This window comes from Fopius arisanus, unplaced genomic scaffold (genome assembly GCF_000806365.1).
Source record: "Fopius arisanus strain USDA-PBARC FA_bdor unplaced genomic scaffold, ASM80636v1 scaffold00050, whole genome shotgun sequence".
NCBI lineage: Eukaryota > Metazoa > Arthropoda > Insecta > Hymenoptera > Braconidae > Fopius > Fopius arisanus.
In genome coordinates this window covers 46,006-65,599 of record NW_011887789.1, presented here as the reverse complement: position 1 = coordinate 65,599, position 19,594 = coordinate 46,006, and the positions used below count along the sequence as shown (strand labels likewise).

The 19,594-nt window shown below is 38.8% G+C and overlaps 1 protein-coding gene across 1 annotated transcript; it reads left to right on the top strand.

Moving 5' to 3' along the window:
• Positions 1-8,088: 8,088 nt before the first annotated feature.
• On the top strand, positions 8,089-19,590 carry LOC105267750 (chaoptin-like). The gene is made up of 8 exons (XM_011306815.1): positions 8,089-8,171; positions 9,360-9,540; positions 13,392-13,539; positions 14,028-14,138; positions 15,217-16,895; positions 17,020-17,774; positions 18,236-18,749; positions 19,251-19,590. The coding sequence occupies exons 2-8, from the start codon at positions 9,360-9,362 to the stop codon at positions 19,574-19,576; spliced, it is 3,714 nt and encodes a 1,237-aa protein (XP_011305117.1). The 5' UTR covers positions 8,089-8,171; the 3' UTR covers positions 19,577-19,590.
• Positions 19,591-19,594: the final 4 nt, after the last annotated feature.

The following is a 19,594-nucleotide window of genomic DNA, read 5'->3' as shown; positions in this document are numbered from 1 at the left end:
CCAACACAGTCGGGAGATCACGATTCATCGATTATTATTTAACGAGTAAAGCCCGCGGGACTAGTACCTGAAGGGATGGCATGGGGATGGATAAAGGGGGGTGGAGGTTGTACAGCTCGCCAATTGCTCTTCCACTCCTTTACCACTTAACTCTAAACCAACTTGCCTTCGTTATCTAAGACCTCCAATGCTCTTCACTACTTCTATCTTACTCCCTTTACCTATACTTGTCTCATACTCCAAAATCCTTCTACCTTCTCTTCCCATCTTGTGCCTCTTTACCACCAACTCTCTCTCCCTCTTTCTCTCTATCGCATTTTCTTTCTTTATTGCCAATTTGTGGGAGTCTAAACGCCAAAGTTTGGGGCTTCGGCGTAGGGTGAAATTCACCCACCAACCCCACATCAAGTACTTGTCGGTTAAAGTGAATGTTTTTTTGGGGAAGAGTGGGGTAACTGTAGGGAAGTCTCTTCAAATCTTTTTTTTCATTTTCGGGGGAAGGCGATCTGTTTACTATATTTTTTTTTCACTGGGGCGTTAGGAATTTTTCTGACGATTGTTTGGTTATCGTTTTTGACGTTGATCTCAGCCAGGACTTTCCAGGAATTTATAAAAAACAGGAAAAATTATGAGATAACGGCGATTCAATTGGAAAATTTACTGGGGAAGTACAAAAATTATGAGGCGTCATCGAATAGGGTTTTCGAGTCACACCACATTGTTAAAAAAAATTAACATTCAGGTTTGACTGGACGTTCATTTAAATTCGAGAATTTTAAGTAGCGGAGAGACAGATTCCTCAATGTATTTCAATCTCCAACGGAATGGAATTTTTCACAAAGTCTGAAGAAATTTCACGACTTTCGTCTCTTCAAATCACATTAAATGTCACTGCACTCAAAACCCAAAAACGTCTTGACCTGAATTTTGATATTCATTTCCAAGAAAATGGAAATGCACATTAAGATGTCATGAAATTTCGCTGGAATTGTGACACGAAAAAAATGATCGGAATTTATTAGATAATCAGAGTATTTAATAAAAAATTGTGAGCATGAGGTAATGTGCATAAAAATGAATCCAAAGTTTTAAATTAAGATGTGAACTTCTAATGACTATATTTTTCTCTCATCGCTGAAATATTCATGGCTGTCTACATGCATTAATTCAGTTTAATGGAGATTGTTTAAAAGTGAATAGACATTGCTGAGATGATGGAGAAGGTGGTAAAGAGGATAAATAACGAATTACCTCATCTTGAAAGAGCTTCCTAAAAGCATCCCGTCCGTACCTAGACGATCCCTCAAGTTTGAGTAAATCCGAGCACTCCTTGAGTACAGTACTCCTGCGTTTCTCTATAAGACACTCTTCCTCCATGGAGCTCATGCACTCGGGTCGAATGGTGTAATTTGCCATCGTAAATATAACCGAAAAATAAAACACAAGATTTTCAACTTAAAATGATCTATCCCACTCACTTATCCTTTTTACCGCAGCTCAGAGTAATCCATAAACACAAGAACTTGAGTTAAAAGTTGTGAGAGCCCTCGCTTGCCAGTTGCTCCAGTCAATTAAACTTGTATCATTAATGAAAACTCAGTATATCGATGACAGAAAAAGGAAAAGACAAAGGTGGAGATGAACGAGTTGAGGGGTTTTGAAATTTAAGGTATTCGAACTGGGCAATTCGAGACGTTAGCAAACACTCTCAACGAAAATGCCAACGAATCAAGCGGGAGAGACAAATAGGAGTTGGTAAACAGGGAAATGTTGGGTAAGGGAAGAGCCCTGGAAGGAAAAGGGAGATGTAAAAAAAAAAAAGCTGAAGAATCGAAAAGAAATCACTTTGAAGTTTCTCCGTTTTTTATGTCCTTTTCACTTGAAAAGGTACATTTCACACTGAAAAAACTACGGCACCCTCGTTTCTCGTCTTGTGGAAAGAACTGGTCCGTTTTATTTTCACTGTTTTTACTCCACACGGAGGCATGGAAATTCCGTGGAAATCCCTTTGAAAATGTGTTCCACTCAGTCACCAACATGTGAACAATATATATTCCTGTTTCCAATGCTGTAACACTGTCAAAACAAACCAAGTCACTCGATTCATCAAAGTGAATACACATGCATGGCTATTATTTGCCTCTGTCGTATACCCATTTGGTTTCACACGGGAATTTTCTCCGCCGTTGATATTTCTCCTCGCACTTGTTTGTGAAACAATATCACCGATGTTGTGTCCAATGAGAAATTCACGTTAGTGATCGGTTTGTCGACGGTTGGACGGTTTAACTTCATTGGTGAACAGCTGATGATGTCTCTGTTGAGTTGCATAACGTGCTTTGGGATAAGATGAAGAAAGACCAACACATCGTACCTGTGGGGGAATTATCCTCTTTTTTCAGGGGAAGGGTACCTTTCACTTTTTGATAGGCACCAACAGGTCGTGGTGGGTGATTATCTTATGGTGCGTGTGGCCACCTCCAGCTATCCATGTTTAGTCAGTTGAGAGGTTTATTGGGAGCACTGATGATCAATTCGGTTGATCTTGATGAAATTATTGCATGTTTCGCTTGATTATTTTTTTACATCATTCTAGAGCAAGACGTGAATGACGGATTTATCATTCACGGAAATTTTCCCTTTTTTCCAGCAGAGAAAATATAATCACGATCATTTATTTATACTCATTGAAAAGGTGAAAAGATGAAAAGGTATTAAGAAAATATGAGCAATGAAATCTTCGCGAAATTACATTATCATTATTTAAAAAATCGCAGATATAGGGTAAAAATTAAGTGGATTCGAATAAATCGATTGGGATAATTTTTAATTCCTGTCACACACGAGTTGATCTAATAGGGACATCATTGCACTCGAGGCTCTTTATCTTTATTCATCAATATAACCTGTAAACTGTATATTATTATTCCAGTAATAAAATCTATACCGGTTTAGATATTTTTTGTTATCCCACAAATGTATGTAATTGATGCAGCCTTTCAGAGCCTATGAAAAATTGATTCTGCTAAATAATAATGACTTCTTCTACTCCTGTGGATGACAGATGATATATCGATGACGTGTGTCACTCGTTGAACCGTTCTTTTTCCTTTCTGCAATTTTCTGAATACCAATGGACATTTTTCTCCTCCGAAAGATCGGCGTTAATCAATTATTTATATTTTCTCTGACATTTCGAATTCGACGGGAATAAATTATTTGGGGACTTCCTAACGCCGAAGTTTTTCCATTTATTTTTTTCTTCCAATCATTAAAAAAAATAATAAAAAATGTTGATTCAGCTTCACCCAAAAAATAAACAATTCGATGAATTAATATTCTGTATGACTGACTAATTAAATAATTTGTACGGCAAATAGTTTATGAAAAACTCTCATTAACTATTTAATGAGGCCCTTTTCACGGAGAGCAATCGAGTTAAATCGTCAAACAGATTGCTCTCATTATTTTTTTCATTCATTCCATCGATCCACTTCACAGCTTTTTAATCATTCGCTTGCAATTCAATCCGCTTTGCTGCTTGGCCGATGGAGACTCATGTCCAGAGGAATCTTAACGCCTCGATCTCATCAAAGATAACACTCGCATGTTGCATGAGCACACAAAAAAAATGAATAAAAAATCAGCATTCAGGTACTTGCGTTATTTACTTCATCACTTCATCACTGCAATAATTATCCAGTGACGTTAACTATTATAGAACCAAATCCGGTTATTCTCCATAATGAAATTTGGCTCCATTTGTATCGAACATCGAGAATCGGCGAGTGGAAATGCATTTTGCCAATTCATTATATTTATCGAATGAGAATAATTAATTATACAAGAACGAGAAAATAATCGATAGACCAGCGACTGTTTTCTGAAGAAGAAAATAATTAACGTAATGATACATAATAATTAGACTTGTCAAGCAATAACACCTGTGATAAAAAAAATAGCTTTGTGCATTAATTATTTTGGATTTCTTGAGGAATTCATGCTTTTCCCCGGAGATTAATTAAAACCCCTGATATACTTTTAAAAGCATCAGACAGATGAGATTCTTTACCTAAAAAAAATACCACCGCGGGTATGACCTCAGGCTTATATTTTTTCCGGTCTTCATCTCTCAGGCCAAACTATCGCATAAATGTTTTAATCGCTTTGAGGCTAGATAGGAATTTTCAAATTTCGCTTTTTTTTTCGAGTTAATTGAGAGTAACGGAGTTTTAAAGAGGCCATCGTTTTGCTGGTTAAAGGGTTGGCGACGAGTTTCGCTATGAGAGATTGGTTGGTTGGTGTGAGGATGGGCAAAAGGAGCATGAGCTAGCACTAGCTCCATGGAATGAAGACGAAACTCTGCGTTGCAGTGGAAAAACAAAGTTTATTCGACCACCGAGGCGTTCCTTGGTAATAACGATGTCCCACAGCAATTTCACAGAAAACTGCTTTATTGCGAAGTCGTAAATCGTGATACTTACAAGACGACCGTAAAACCCCCAGTCGTTCTACTCTAATGACGAGGAACAAGTGAATGAGCATTTGTGGGGTTTATAACATGATTAAACATATCACATTTCATATTTCATTTTTTGTCTGTATTTTTCTTTCATTTCCTCATCCCTACGCTGAGAAAAAATCTAGTTTATTAAAAAAAAAACAAAATTGCTTTTAAACTAGGAGAATAATTAAATTAATTAATAGTCGTGAACAACAAATTTTGGAGCTAAATTGTACCTTTACTTGTTTGAAAGAAATGAAATTTCAATGAGTAATCGGTGACATGTGGCTTTTTTATTTTGAAAAGAGATTGAAAAAAAAAAATTGAACAGTCTCTCATTGCCATTTTCAAAACGCACCTTTTGCTCGACTGAAAAAACTCAAATCTTGTCGACTCGGTGTAAAACTGGGGGAGCGTTTAAAATCCATTCAAGTTTTCATGAGTAATTTGACTGTCTTAATTAGTGGCTTGGGGAATAATTAGTGGTTATAATTTCTTTGATGATATTTAACTCGTGAAAGAATAGTTAATAGGGTATTCAAGTGCCCGTCAGGTTGACTCGTTTTTTTACCGCCATAAATGTTGCTTTTTTTCACTTCTCATATTCTCGAACGAGTACAGTCGATGAAGTATATTTTAAAGAGTATCTCCATTTTTTAATACATCACAATTTTTATTTCTCATCGGAGAGATGATAGAGAAATTGATTGAGTGAAATTGAGAATTTCCGAGCACTTAATTGTGAATGATTTTTTTTTATTTTGAAAATGACTTGATGATTCATGGAATAAAAAAATACTAGGGGGGATTTGAATCAAGCAATGAAATTATATGAACGGGTAATTATGATGTTGAGGCCTCTCAGCGAACTAGGAAAATTGACTAGGAGCTGAGAAATAGCTCATGAGAGGAATTTGAAAACTTCACCGCCAGGTACCCTAGGATCCTTTGAGAATTGAATTTATTTCTCAGCACTATAAACCGTTGTAGTCTAGTTTGCGTAAAAGTTTTGTTAATCAAACGCTGTGCGAGAAAAACTCCTTTCCGCACGGAGTCAACTAAACCCGAACTTTTCAATTATTCCGAAGTTTTTATTGAATTGCACTTCAAAATTTGCAGGATATCCGGAATACTAGAAAACGTAAGCCCAACGTCGTTATATACCCTTCAACATTGTTAATTGTATTACCGATTTTTCAAATTGTTGTACATGAAATAAAAAATCGGCAACAATTCCTTCATTCGTACACCAATTTGAGAAAAAAATGCCCAAGGCCTTTTTTCCTATCGTCCCTCCATTTATTTGCCGGGAAAAACGTCAAAAAAACGAATTGCTTTTAAACTCGAGCCATGGCTGAATGTTCCACGAGACTTCCGGTCGTTTTCCGAACGCCAGCACTTGGTACGTGAGATCATTGCATTTACGATCTCAACAGGTGAAAAAACCATTTTAGATACTAAGTGAAGCACAGGGAAACATGAATTACGACTCCAATACCAAAAAATACGTGCAAAAATCCGTAATTCTCTGAATTCAATGACTGAATTGATTGAATTCAAACAAATACCCGATATTATCATAGATAAATCGATTTGTCTGATTTCTCTAGATAGAGTCGACGGAAAACTTCACCCATTGCAGCTCTTGCTGGACTGACCGAAAAAAAAAAACGATTTCCGTCAATTAAATCCCCGTCTGGCAGTAGATGAAGTCGTTGGAGACGAGACAACAATCGGCATTAGAACATCCATTTTAAGCGATTGGTAGTTCTCCGTATATTTATTGTCCAGAAATAATTTTTTCTCCAATCCCTGAAAATCCATAATGGATGAAACTTTTCTTGAATTAAACATCCGGTATCCTGTGCAGCCTCCACCTCGATTCCTAGTATAAACCGAAAGAGATGAACCGACAAATGACAGAAACATAGAAAAAAAAAAATAATGAAAAAAAGATAATTCATCGTCTTGACCTCAGACAATCATCAATCGGTTCTAACAATCTCCAATTTTCCGGCTCGTATAATCTCGAGAGAAATTCTCGTTTATCGTTGTGTGCATGGGATCGTGGAAAAGCTATTTGGTGAATGGACAGTTCCATAGGTAGTGGAGGTGGTGGAGATCGGCCAACGAGGAGGATTTTGAACAGAGGACCACGGGGGGGGGGGAGTAAAAGCGGGATAACCAATCACTCGTATGAGCGATCCGAAACTAATTCCCCTTATCCCCATTGGTTTGATTGATTGCGGCTAAGATTTGATCGATCCCCGCACATGTTTCCCCCTTTTATTCCAGGGGAATATCACCGCTTTCGTACTTAAGCTGGTGGTGGGAGAAATAACGATAATTGAAAGAAAGAGATGAAAATTTAATTGTGGACATCGGTGCACCCCCTAAGCAGCGAGACCCTCCTTCATCCCAAAAGTCTTCGGTTGACTCAAGGTCCCCTTCGCCACCCCTTTACCATCACAATTTTTCTCTCAAAAATTCTTCACCCCCTTCCACCCTTTTCTACCCTCCCACTCCCCCTCACCCCCTCAAACCCCAATGTTGCACTTTAACCCAGCACAGGACGCGCGTTCTTCGTAACGCACTAGTTCAACCCTTTCGATAAATCCTATCCCAATTTTGTGGCGATCCATAACACAATCCGCGTGGGGATTGCGCTTGCGTTCATTGCGCTTACTGGTGGCACCTGCGCCACATTCGATCCTACCCACCCCTTGTTAACCCTCTCTTTTGGCAAAAACCCTCTTCCTCCCCCCAGGGGCTCCCCCCTTCCACTCCCCTTTAGCCACTCCCGCCGATTTAACGTCGACGACGACGCCGACGACGACTGCTCTCTCTCCACTACCCCGAAACACCCCACCAGTCCACCCCATCTACCTCCACCCTCTCCGTCGGTTCGTCGCTCTGTCGTTCTCTTTTCACCTCACCCTTTTATCCCTGTCTGGCTGACTGTATATCCAGTGCTTCTCCAGCCGTTTCACCATCCCTACCAAGAGCCCCCACCACCCCTCCGACTTTTTCCATCCCCTCTCGTGACATTGCCATTGCCATGCACATTCAGCTTTCCACGAGTATCCACTAACGCTCGTCAGTCGGTCCGCGTGTTCCTTGTACCGCGTCCATCGTCTTCTGGTATTCATCCACGCGTCAATCTCATCACTCTCTTCCCACAACGCAGTCTACTGTTGAATTTATCTCTTGTAACTGTTCTCAGTAAAGACTCTGGTGGAGTATTGCTCCATGGTGACAGGAAAAAATATATTGCCCATGAGGTCCCGCCGGAAAATCAAACCGGCCGGCGGCCAACGCGCCATCCGCACCGCATCAAAACGCGCCAACCGCATTTTTTAACACAATTATCACGCTCTGTATATTCACCCTTTTCATATTTCTCTCATTTTCTCAATCACCTCCTTCGACCTCTTCCGCTTATTTTTTTTTCGTTGCAGATTAATGGAGGAATACTTTAAATATCTGGCGAAATTTTGATAAAAAAAAAAACGAGGTGCACACGGTTTTAGTGAATTTATTGGTGGATACGGGTGGATATTATGGATGATCCTATTTTTTTATCCTCGTGTGGTGTCACTACGGTGAAATTCAACCGATAACTGGCAAATGTGTAAACACGAGGAATTTCATTTTGGGACGAATTGAGGTTCGTTCCAATTGATTCACTTTTCACTGTGCGGTTTGAAAATAAAAAGCAAAAAGTTGTGGTTAAACTTTCCCAATTCTCCTAGGTTTTTACCCCTACTCATTCTTCTATCGAGGGTGAGGAGGAGCTCAGGCGGGGGGAGAATTGAAAAATAGTAGTTTTCAAGAGGCATAAAAAATCGAATTTAGTTTCAATCGGTTGGTAAAAGTTGGACGTTGCAAATGAGATACACTTGTCGCGAATGAAGTTTTAGCTTCCTCATGAAAATAGAGAGCAGGATGGGAGTGGAGAAAAAAAATGATTTAATTTCTTTTCTCACCAAAAGTTTGCGTAAACTCTTGGAAACACGCGAAGAGTGGAGAACGGGGAGATAGGAGTGAAAAAAAAAAATATATATGGAGAGAATAAAATGAGATAGAAGTTTTGCGGTGCTGTCGGTACCCGATGGGTTGACCGGAGGATGACTTTTAGAGAGACTTTTTTACCTGCACTTTATAAGATAAACCAAAGTTTTGTTTACGTTTTTGCTGAGTTAACTCAGCCCCCTCCCCCTCTTCCCCCGCCACTAACTTCACTCTCATCCTCGTGTTTTCTTGTGAGGTGCATGTGTTGTTTTTTAATTTATCGTTTTTTATCACGTGAATATTTTTATATGCTGTGTTAGAAAAAAAATTTTATTTGCAACTTAAATATTAATTATCAGTGGTGGTGGATGTGGTTTGGGGGTTGAAAATGGTTGGATCAGATATCACTGAAAAGCTCGGAATTTTAATGAAAATGAAGATGAAAATCCCTGAATTTATTAAAATTAACAATTCAATATGACCATTCGGTGGTAAATTACCTCGAATTTCCACTGAAATCAGAAATTTCATAATTTTTTTTTATCCAAATCGGGTTTCTGATTTGCTGTTCATTTCCCGGGGGGCGGGAATTTCCAGTTGTTTTATTTCTCCACATAATTTTGAATTTCCAATGCGAAAATATTGTGACACGATAAAAAAAGCGAGAATTCGCTGGTAAAAAATAGTGAGAACATTTTTTTTTCCCGTTGTATATTATTCAGGAGTTTTTTTTTTCTCCGTTTGATTTTTTTTTTCTTTTTTCGAATGAAGAGCGAGTGAAATACACACTTGGTGAATTTTGGTGAAATGCAACTCTTCAATTCTCTTACGTTGACATTCGTAGATGGAGAAGAGCAAGTTACTTTGTCTCATACTGATTCTACTGCAATGTCACGTACGACTACTCGACTCTTACAACGTGCCCTGTGCTTTCAACACGATGTGTCTATGCTGGATACAGGATGACGAGGAGTTTACGAAAATGGACATCAGTTGCCTTGGTGTACCATTCGCACGTTTCCCAGGTATGTGACTGTGAATTACTCATGATTCGCAAATTTAGGATGACATGGAGCTCCCACTGACATTTTTTCTATCCCCAGTTCATAAATATGAGATTTACTCCACACGAAGAAATATTGACATTCATCCCCTGACATTCATCCCCATGTGGAAATTTATTTTATTATTTATTTATTTGTTATTTCCAAAACAATTGCTTTCTCAATTCCTTAACGCAGATGAAATAACCTTTTGAATTATTCCCCACGACTTTTATTTTTTAATTTTTTGATTATGCAATTATAATTTTAAATGACAACTCATAAAATTGGAAATTATTGTGCAATTGAAAATTTAGCGATTTCCCGTGAAGATAATAAATTATCAGTAGATTCTTTTATCGAATTTTTTTGTACTGAGAGTGATGTATGAATCATTTCCCCACATATTTAACCCCATCATCCCGAATTTAATAACGGATGTATGAATAACGAAAATGTAATTTCGTCTTGTACGGCATTACGGGAACACTCAGTATAAAAATATCGCCCCTATTTCCCCCGATGCACAATTTATCTCTCGTCATAGTCTATCTTTTTCCCCTCAATTCTCTCAAAGCTCATGTAATCCTGGGGGCTCATGCACTCCATGTAATTTCTCAACGGTCATTCGCGATCTTTTTTTCAAAACAGTCACCCACGTCCATCACTCATTCCCATTGTCAATAAATGGTGACCAAAATATTTATCGAGCATTCGTAAAATTCGTTGAGCGAGATTTTCCATGACATTTCATCAAACAAAGCCGTTGAAGCCCATACCAATAAAATTTCTCCAAAAACTTCCAAAATACTGTAAAAAAGTGATAAATAAAAAGATAGACGACAGTGTGGATGATATAAAAAAATCGACAAAAAAAATTTCCAAACTATTCGCGAGGTACGCAGACCACGGTTCATTGTTGGTAGCGTGAAAAAAAAAACCACACAGACAATGAACAAAAAAAAAATCGAGTTTAGGTACTACTTGATACACAATCGAGCACTTGCGGTATGTGCCAGATTTTTGTTAGTGAATAAAAAAGGAAAAAAATCGTTCCTATGGGGCCGTTTGATGATCGAGTGGCAGAGAGGCGCATCTGGAAGAGAACCACGTCAAAGGCGACTCCGGGTATCACTTTTCAAATTGTATGTATACCCATCTCTGCCAGCGAGTTTTCTCGCGTTTTTATACATCACATATGCATGTACATAGAGTACGTGTCAGCCAAGCCAGCTATTCAAAGCGAAAAAAAAAACCCCAAAAAATAAAGGAGAAATGAAAAAAAAAAGAGGGAAGGACGTGTAATTCATTTCTCGGCTTGTAAATACGTTTTTTTTTGGTTTTCCTCCGTGCGTTTGCTTTTCCCCCCTTTTTCTGGTTTTCCAAAGTATGAATAAAAATATTACATCACGGCGGGTTATTTTCCTGGGTGTATAAGACACACCGGGTTACTGTACCTCGGGGCAATGAGAGGTATTCTCGTACGTTGTACACAGGGTTGAGATGGGAATAACGGAAATGCATGAAAAGAGGACGTTGAAGCGTGAGACTGACTAAATATAGGGTGTTACCACTGAGGCGGGAGTTCTGGGATATTTCGGATGGTTCTTTTAGTCTCACTCTTCAATTTCTCTTCAATTTCTCTTCAATCTCTCTTCTATCTCTCTTCATCTTGCTCTCTCCACACACCTCATTTCTCAAACCTTTGGTAATATTGGTGTATATACTGCCACTCATTATCAAGTGCTCCTCAGAAATTAATTCTCTTCAGAGCACTTCAGCAACTTTGCATTACCACTTTTCAGGGAGTTCACCGATTTAACTTGTTGATACTGTGATGGGTTCAATTAATCAGACCGCCAAAACAGTTCAGGTGAAAAACAAGTTGAACGGCATTTCTCAATTTGATGAACACGTCTATTCTTTTTCATTTCTGGTGGTTTTCAAATCCAGCTTGGAGGGTATTCTGACATTCCAATTTCAGGTGGGAAATTCATTTTCCCGCGATGCCGTTTTCAATTAGTTCTCTTTACTCGATGAAGAAATTATGTTGTGAGAGGAGAGAAGTTGGCATTACTCAGTCCTTTTCCATTTTTGGTCTATAATCCGATTCCTGATTAATTCTACTGAGTCATATGAAGATGATGAATGAGGTCATCCGAGGTAATCGATACGAAATCAAAATTTTTTATTAGTCCCCATGAAGCCAGAAATAAATGAAGCTAATTTGATTTTTGATTACCCCAAAAAAAAACAGGTCCAAGTATTTTTAAGCGAAATGAAAAATGACAGAAAAAATGAAACAACAGTGGAGAACGCATCCAATAAAGAATTTCGCAAACTCACCAAATATTGAAGAATAAATGTGTACATCGGGCTGGCTGATAAAACCAAAAAGTAAAATGTAAACAAATAACGAGAAAAATTAATAGTACTAAACGTACGAGCGTGCAAGTAAAAAAATTTGAGTAACAGTGACGTTGAATTTCGAGAATTAAAATAGCCATTAATCCACGTTTCCATATTGTGGGTAATAATTTTTCCTGGCATGGTGCAGCGGTGTGTGTTACGTCTGCTGTTAAATTCATAACTCCATGGCACAACTGTTCTAAAACCGTATAGGAATCATGACCTGAGTAAAGAGGATAAGGGATAAAGATATAGAATAAGGGAAGAGAGAAAACTAGGGAACCGTCTGAATACTGCATTTACCTCGCAATTTATACCCATTATTTCCTGAATGCGGCGAGTGAGAAGGCATTAGTACGGATGTACAATAGAAAACAATAAGCAACACATACCTGAAGGTCGGCCAGAGGGATGAAAAAGGGGGTGAAAAAGGGGTTAAGGGGAGGGTATACCACAATGCGCTTATGTTGTGACCTTTCCCCCTTCGTACACTTCATAACCCTATCTCTAAATCTACTATCCTATCCCGCAAAACTCCTTTTAGTCGACGATATCAATCCCCATTAAACTAGATATTTAGCTCATTGTTAATCTACCCGGAGTTTCATATCAAAGGAAAGACACTGGGTTGGGAAAGCAGGTCAGTTAATCCAGTAGTTCAGAGCTTTTCAATTTGCTAGGTGAGTGGTGAGAGAATAGACTATTCTCCAATAAAAACTTTTTTTTTTAGCTTATGGAAGGAAATTATTTACTACACAACGAGTTTCAACTATGGAGTCACGCTTTACTCAATTTAGGATAACAATATATAGTTTATTTAATGAATTGATTAGAGTTCATGGAGATAATATATTTATGGAGAAAAATTAATATTTGATATTTGAATTCCATATTTGAATTATTTTAAATGTATAGAATATGATTAATTGAAGTATTTGGAAATTTAAGTGACATTTCATTTTTGGCTTGAATACATGTGCATATAATTAATAATAAATATCATTTTCCGATATCGCTATAAAACGGAACACGTGAAAATTGAAAATTTCAAAAGTTTAAATTGCTCTACAATCGATTTACAATTGCCGTACATTCAGTGATTCTGTAATGATAAATTAATGCAATTTTTCCCCCGCGAACCAATTAATTCCGGTTTTACGTACATCCTCAATGCAATTGCAAATCAATCAATCCCTGGAGACGGTAAACTCTCGTGTACAAAAAACTTAAATGCCCTGATTACCGCGCTGATTAAAAAAAAAAACAGCTCCTCCGGAAGAACTCCATTTTCTCTGCATAAAACATCAATTCTCAACCGTCGCCGGATGTGAACATTAAAATTGCGTCTACATGAACATTAACAACTAAAAGACAGTTGATTAAAGTAAAATTATTTCAGCCAGTGTATTTTTATTTATCCCCAGACGTGTCGGTGAGTTATGTTGCCCAGCTGGACATCGTGAGCTCGGGAATTCAGGTGTTGGAGAACGATGCACTGGTGAGTTCCTCGGGGGTTGAGGCTCTCGGTCTCATGAGCAATCGTCTTGCGAGCATCGGTGAGAAGTCTCTCGTGTGAGTGTTTGCACTGGTCCACCATCCAACTACTCGTTTCACCATCTCTCTCTAACACTATAACCACTGAACCTTTGAACCCATGCCCATAAACCCCCAAGCAAAAAAATCCAAAGCTTCCTCGAGTTCCATCGATTCACAGTTGCAGGGTTGATCGCTGGTCCCACCTCCCCTCGCCCCATACCACCCACCACCCCCACGGAAATGGTCTTTATCGATTTCTGGTTTCCGTTTTCTCCATGTCCTACCATTCCCCTGCACTCACCTGATTTCTTCCTCATATTTGTCCCCATGTTTATCCTTTCATTCCCTTTCTCATGGCTGAACTATTTATTTTTTTTTTTTCATTAAATCTCGTTATGGTCAATATTCCGTTATTTCATTTTAAACTCATCCCGTTTATTTTCATCTTGACAACCGTATTTCTGCATCAATGGTTCGCTCGAGTTCTTTTCGATTGACAATTTTATATTGCATTGGTATTGCAGCGGTGTAGCCAGTAGTCTCCGTTCCCTCGATCTCAGCTACAATTCACTGGAGGAGGTACCTTTCAAAGCACTGAGTCCTCTCAGGAAGTTGACTTGGTTGAATATGCATAGGTAAGTGACACCCACAATTATCAACATTAAATAATTTCCAGTCGTAATGATTTGACCATCAGCTCGTTCAAGCTGTCATTCAGGCTGCCATTCAAGCTGTCATTCCCGAGTATTAATTTCATGCACTCCTTATTTTTACTTCAACAATTTCCATTCCCATATTTTCCCTCTAACATTTCCCAATATTTACATATTCATGACGAATGGAAGGGAGAAAGAGAGAAATCGAAAAATTGAATCGAGGAATTGAATCCAGAGAGAGAGGGAGTGATGGATAGTCCACATTTTTGCTATACTCAATTTCACTTTTCTACTCGTTCAGTTGGTCCGTTCATTTGAGGATTTTTCCCCGTGGTATTTTTTATTATTCGTTTTTTCGGTACGGGCTTCGGACATCCAACGCCCGAATTAAAAAAGAATTCGATATATATGCCCTCGGTTATGGGGGACTCTAGTTGTTTCCCCACTCTAACTCCACCAATTCCCACTATTCTATTGTATTTGTTCCACGATCTTCTTCATTTTCAGCATTTATCGTGCCATTGCACACACCCGCAAATTTATTTGTAAATTGTCCATCATAGAGTTTATCGTGATTGAAAAAAACTATTGTTGCTTCATTGGTTACAGTGTGAGAGGATTAGCGATCTGCAGGGTTTATAATAAAAAGGGTTTTTCATTTCTAATCGATGATTAAACGCGGGACAGGGTGTAATCGATTTTCCGATGAATAATCAATATTGAATGAGATGAATAAAACCTTCAAGATGCGCAAATAAAAATCTATCGTGCAAAGTAGAAATTGCCGAATGATATACGCATTGTTTATTCCAATCACATCATGAATAGAGACGAAATTCCGTAACAGAGGGGTTGAACGTAATGCAACCGACATTAAAGAGGATTTGAATTACGGCTCGATGCAAATTTCATTAGTATGTCTGGTTGGACATTCGTGCAGTTTGTATCTGTTGTATTTTTATTGACATCTCTCTCTCTCTCTTTCTCTCTTTCTCTCTCCACGTACATCCTGATATTTCTTGTTTGCATGGATTTTGTCATACCGCATAACCAACAGCAATCACCTGACAACTCTGGATGGCGATTGGGGCCACATGTCGGAGACACTGACGAACGGTTTCTTCGGTGATAATAGCATCGTGGAGATCCCCCGTGTGTTGTCCCACTTTGTGAATCTAGTCTGGCTGAATTTGGATGGCAATGACATTGAGGATGTACCATCGACATCGCTCCCACCCAACATACGGACAATGAGCCTAAATAACAATTTATTATCATCATTTCCACTGAGTGTCGGTGATTTACCAGTGCTGACGTGGTTGTATCTGCGCGGGAATTCAATGAGAGTGCTCGATTTACCGGATTTCAGGAGTCCAGTGTTGGAATTACTCGATGTATCCGACAATATCATTGAGTCTGTGAGATTTCTCACGTCGTCAAATACAACGCTTCACATAAAAGATCTGAATATATCGAGTAATAAACTGTCAGTGATACCGGCTGGTGCATTTCAGTATGTAGAGACACGGAGAATGCATTTGTCATCGAACAACATCACGTATATTGATGACGAGGCATTCCGGGGACTGGAGAATATTCTCGAGTACTTGAATCTTGAGAACAATGGCCTATTACATGTACCAAGTGCTCTTTCAAAGTTAAGAAAAATAGCTTATCTGTACCTGAATAATAACGATATTTATAACATCACGAGTGATGGGTTTGGCTCGTTTGGGACTCATTTGAGGGCACTATCGCTGTCGAATAATCATTTAGTGTCACTGCCGGTTGGAGCACTTGGAAATTGCCGGAGTCTTCAGCATCTTAATCTTGGTTATAATAAGATAACGCATGTGTTTCCTGGGGATTTTGAGTGGGCTAAGAATCTTGAGATACTGCTGCTGAGGAATAATGTGATAGCTAAATTAAAGTCAGGAACATTCAAAGGGGCTAGCAGACTGAAAGAGCTCAGTCTGTCATTCAATCACTTGGCGGAATTAGACAGTCGTGCTTTTATGGGGATCGAGGAGAGCCTCGAAATTCTGGAAATGAGTTTTGCTTTTGCTACTGATGTTATGCCAAAGGCGGCATTGGCGACCCTGAAGAATCTACTGTGGCTCGTTCTCGATAATAATAATTTTCATGCCATTGATGCAGACACTTTTTACACATTTCGCCAATTGAGGTACGTCAATCTGGAATCAAATAGATTACATTATCTCCCGGATAAGATATTTCAAGCTGATGTACATCAGGAGTTGCGCGATGTTAAATTTGGATACAACTTTATTGAGGCAATACCCGAGGGAACATTTCAAAATCTCACGGAATTGAGATCGCTCGATTTAACTGGCAACAGGATCCATCTCTTGTCTTCCGGAGTGATTGAGAATTGCTCAAAATTAGTTACCATCTCGTTGGCGTATAATAGAATATCGGTGATGCAGAAAAGCGCACTACGTGGATTGTCCAGTTTGAGATTTCTCCATCTCGAATTTAATGATCTTACTGCACTAGAATTGGATGCTATTGTTGACACCGGGGGCTCCGAATTCTCCCTCAATGCATCGTTTAATTCAATCTCTACGATTACTTACGAATATGAGATGGTAAATCTTACAAGTCTCGATCTTGCCTGTAACAATATCACTCAATTGGCTGGAAATATTTATAACGGCCTGCCAAATCTCAGAAGTCTAGACCTACGGGGCAACTACTTGACGACTGTACATCCTGGTAAGTAATTTTTTTATCGAATCTTTTTTATACAGTCTTATAGTGGTCATTCATAAATTGATTTTCCGGTTCACTGCGATAACTACCGGCAGATCGTTATACACTCTCGTTTCCCTGATTCCAGGTACATTCGCCCTACTGCACCTGGAAACATTGAATTTGCGAGAGAATCGTCTGGAGACTTTGAGAAAACAAGCCTTTCACGCTACCCCATCCCTGCAAATATTGGACTTGAGCGGCAACATTTTATCCCAATTATCAACCGGACAATTTCGTAATTTGAGAAATCTACGAATCCTTAATCTGTCAAATAATAAAATCCGCTCATTACCCCGTGACATATTCGAGGGAACTCGAGTCGAATCACTGGATCTAAGTGGAAACAGAATAACCATAATACCATCGTCAGCATTTCTTGAGATTGGATACACACTTCGTGATCTCAATCTTGGTAAAAACTTCGTAGAGCATCTCGATGCCACAACATTCCCCACATCTCAGCTGAACTCTCTCAACCTCGCCAGTAATCGACTCACGATACTACCGGATAATTCATTTGTATCATTATCGAAATTAATGAGTCTAAACTTATCGGCTAATCACTTCCAAGCTAATTTCAAGGAATTGTTTCACTATTTGCCGGCATTGAGGCATCTCTACATGACGAATTGTGGATTTAGAAAAATTCCTGTTCTTCCGCTGATGAATCTCAATGTGCTCGACCTATCGTTCAATAATATAGAGGCTGTGACAACGCTCAATGTACAGTACTTCGAGTCACTTAAAGTTCTCCTGCTAGTCAACAATTCCTTGATCAAAGTTCCGGACGTAAGGCTGACTCTTCTCCGGGAGTTGGATTTATCCGGAAATCTTATTGAGGTGATTTTTCCATTACCAAACGAAACGACGATATTTATCCACCCGTAAAATTATTCCATGACCGAACACTCCTGGGATGAGAGTTCACTCAACCTTCCTATTATCATTCAAATAACTCCGATAACATGTGTCAAGAACGAAATTATAAAATTTCCCTCAATCTCGAATAATTATCTCTCAATGAGTCAATGGCATTAGAGACTACTCCACGCAAATAACATCCAAAATACAGATAAATGTCTAATGATTAACGTAACAACCAATGAAAAGTTCACCCCTCGAAACTATCAAGACAGCGCTCATAACGTAGAGTTAAATACCCGTCGAAACTTTCCAATTTCATGAATCAATAATTTCACCGGGAATTTGCTTGAGTTGATTGTCTACCCAAGTGTTCCTCCATTGAGTAAGAGCACTATTTTACTAATAAAAAAAATAAAACTCATCAATTGGCTTTCCAGGAGTTAAGCAAAGACAGTTTCATGGGCTATCGACGTCTGGAAAAACTTGTTCTACGTAAACTGAATCGAATTAAGTGGGTGAATAATAATAGTCTCCGTGTGTTACGCTATCTGAAACACTTGAGAATCCAAACTTGGCCACAGGCAGACCTTGACCTACGTATTCTACTGAGTGAATTGCATCTACGTACCGTTGAGATAGAGGTCACTGAGCCCATCCTGAAGAATCAAATTCACAATGCATTCACTCGACGCTTGAGAGAGCTCACAATAACGGGTCAAGAGCTCGAGGCAATATCACCTGAAGCATTCTCAACTATTGAAGGTGGTGAGCTTGTACTTAGGATCAAGGGCACTCATGTCAGACGCTTTCAGTCAGACATTTTCTTGTCACTAGCGAGGAGAATGTCACAATTGACGCTCGATCTCCGGGACAATCACATTAATGAATTGAGTCCATCAGTTATCTACGGTAATTTATCGTGGGAAACAGTGGGAACGAATCTCGTTGCTGGTGAGTTTTTCTTCTCATCTCTCACTTGTCGTTTTTTTTGTCTTTCGACCACAGTGTCTCAATACTATCGCATATGCTGTGAATGTCATTAAAAAATTAACAACCAGGATAGTTTTTCAACTCTCTACTTTCTACTGTACAATATTTTATTTTTAACGGTTTTTTTAACTTCATTTTCATATAATTTTCTTAGAGTAGAGAAATTTACATAATTTCTGTAACAATACACATATGAGAATTGAATTCATTTGCTTGATCTGGTTATCGCGAATTCTCATTGCTCTTTACACTTTGTGGGAACAAAACAAATAATAACTCCAGTAGTGGATTTCATCTGCATTATGCATTTAGCATTCGAATAAATAAACAAGTTTTGGGTGAATTTCCAGGGCTTTTGATGCACTGAAAGAGGGAAGCATTAGTAATAGAGAGAGAAGAAGTTTAAACAAATACGGACTGACTGGTTGTTTAGGGTTTTTGTAATTGAAAAATGTCCCCCAGGTGGTCTACAAGTTTCGGGTAATCCCCTCGAGTGTGACTGTGAAATCGCCTGGCTGAGCCTATGGCTACGTAGATGGCTACGTGAATCCCGTCAGATTCATACAGCATCACAGTCGGATGCCCGACAGTTGAGAAACATTGCTGGTAGAGCAGTTTGCACTGAAACTACACCATCTTACTCATCTGACCGAGTTTTGCTCACCCTTGGGACACCGCATACCGCATGCCAAGCGTCAGCCCTCAGCTCAGGTCATTATCCCCGTTCGACAAAATCCTACCTATTTTTCATTCTACTTTTTATTAAATTCATCATTCACTGTACCTAGCTGACACCAGCCAATCCA

What these genes read in the sequence shown, in the direction of transcription:
- LOC105267750 (XM_011306815.1), top strand. Translation starts at nt 9,360, where the DNA reads ATGGAGAAGAGCAAGTTACTTTGTCTCATACTGATTCTACTGCAATGT. An exon ending in ATCGGTGAGAAGTCTCTCGT is followed by an intron (nt 13,540 to 14,027) that starts GTGAGTGTTTGC and finishes TTGGTATTGCAG; the next exon opens with CGGTGTAGCCAGTAGTCTCC. An exon ending in CTTGACGACTGTACATCCTG is followed by an intron (nt 16,896 to 17,019) that starts GTAAGTAATTTT and finishes CCCTGATTCCAG; the next exon opens with GTACATTCGCCCTACTGCAC.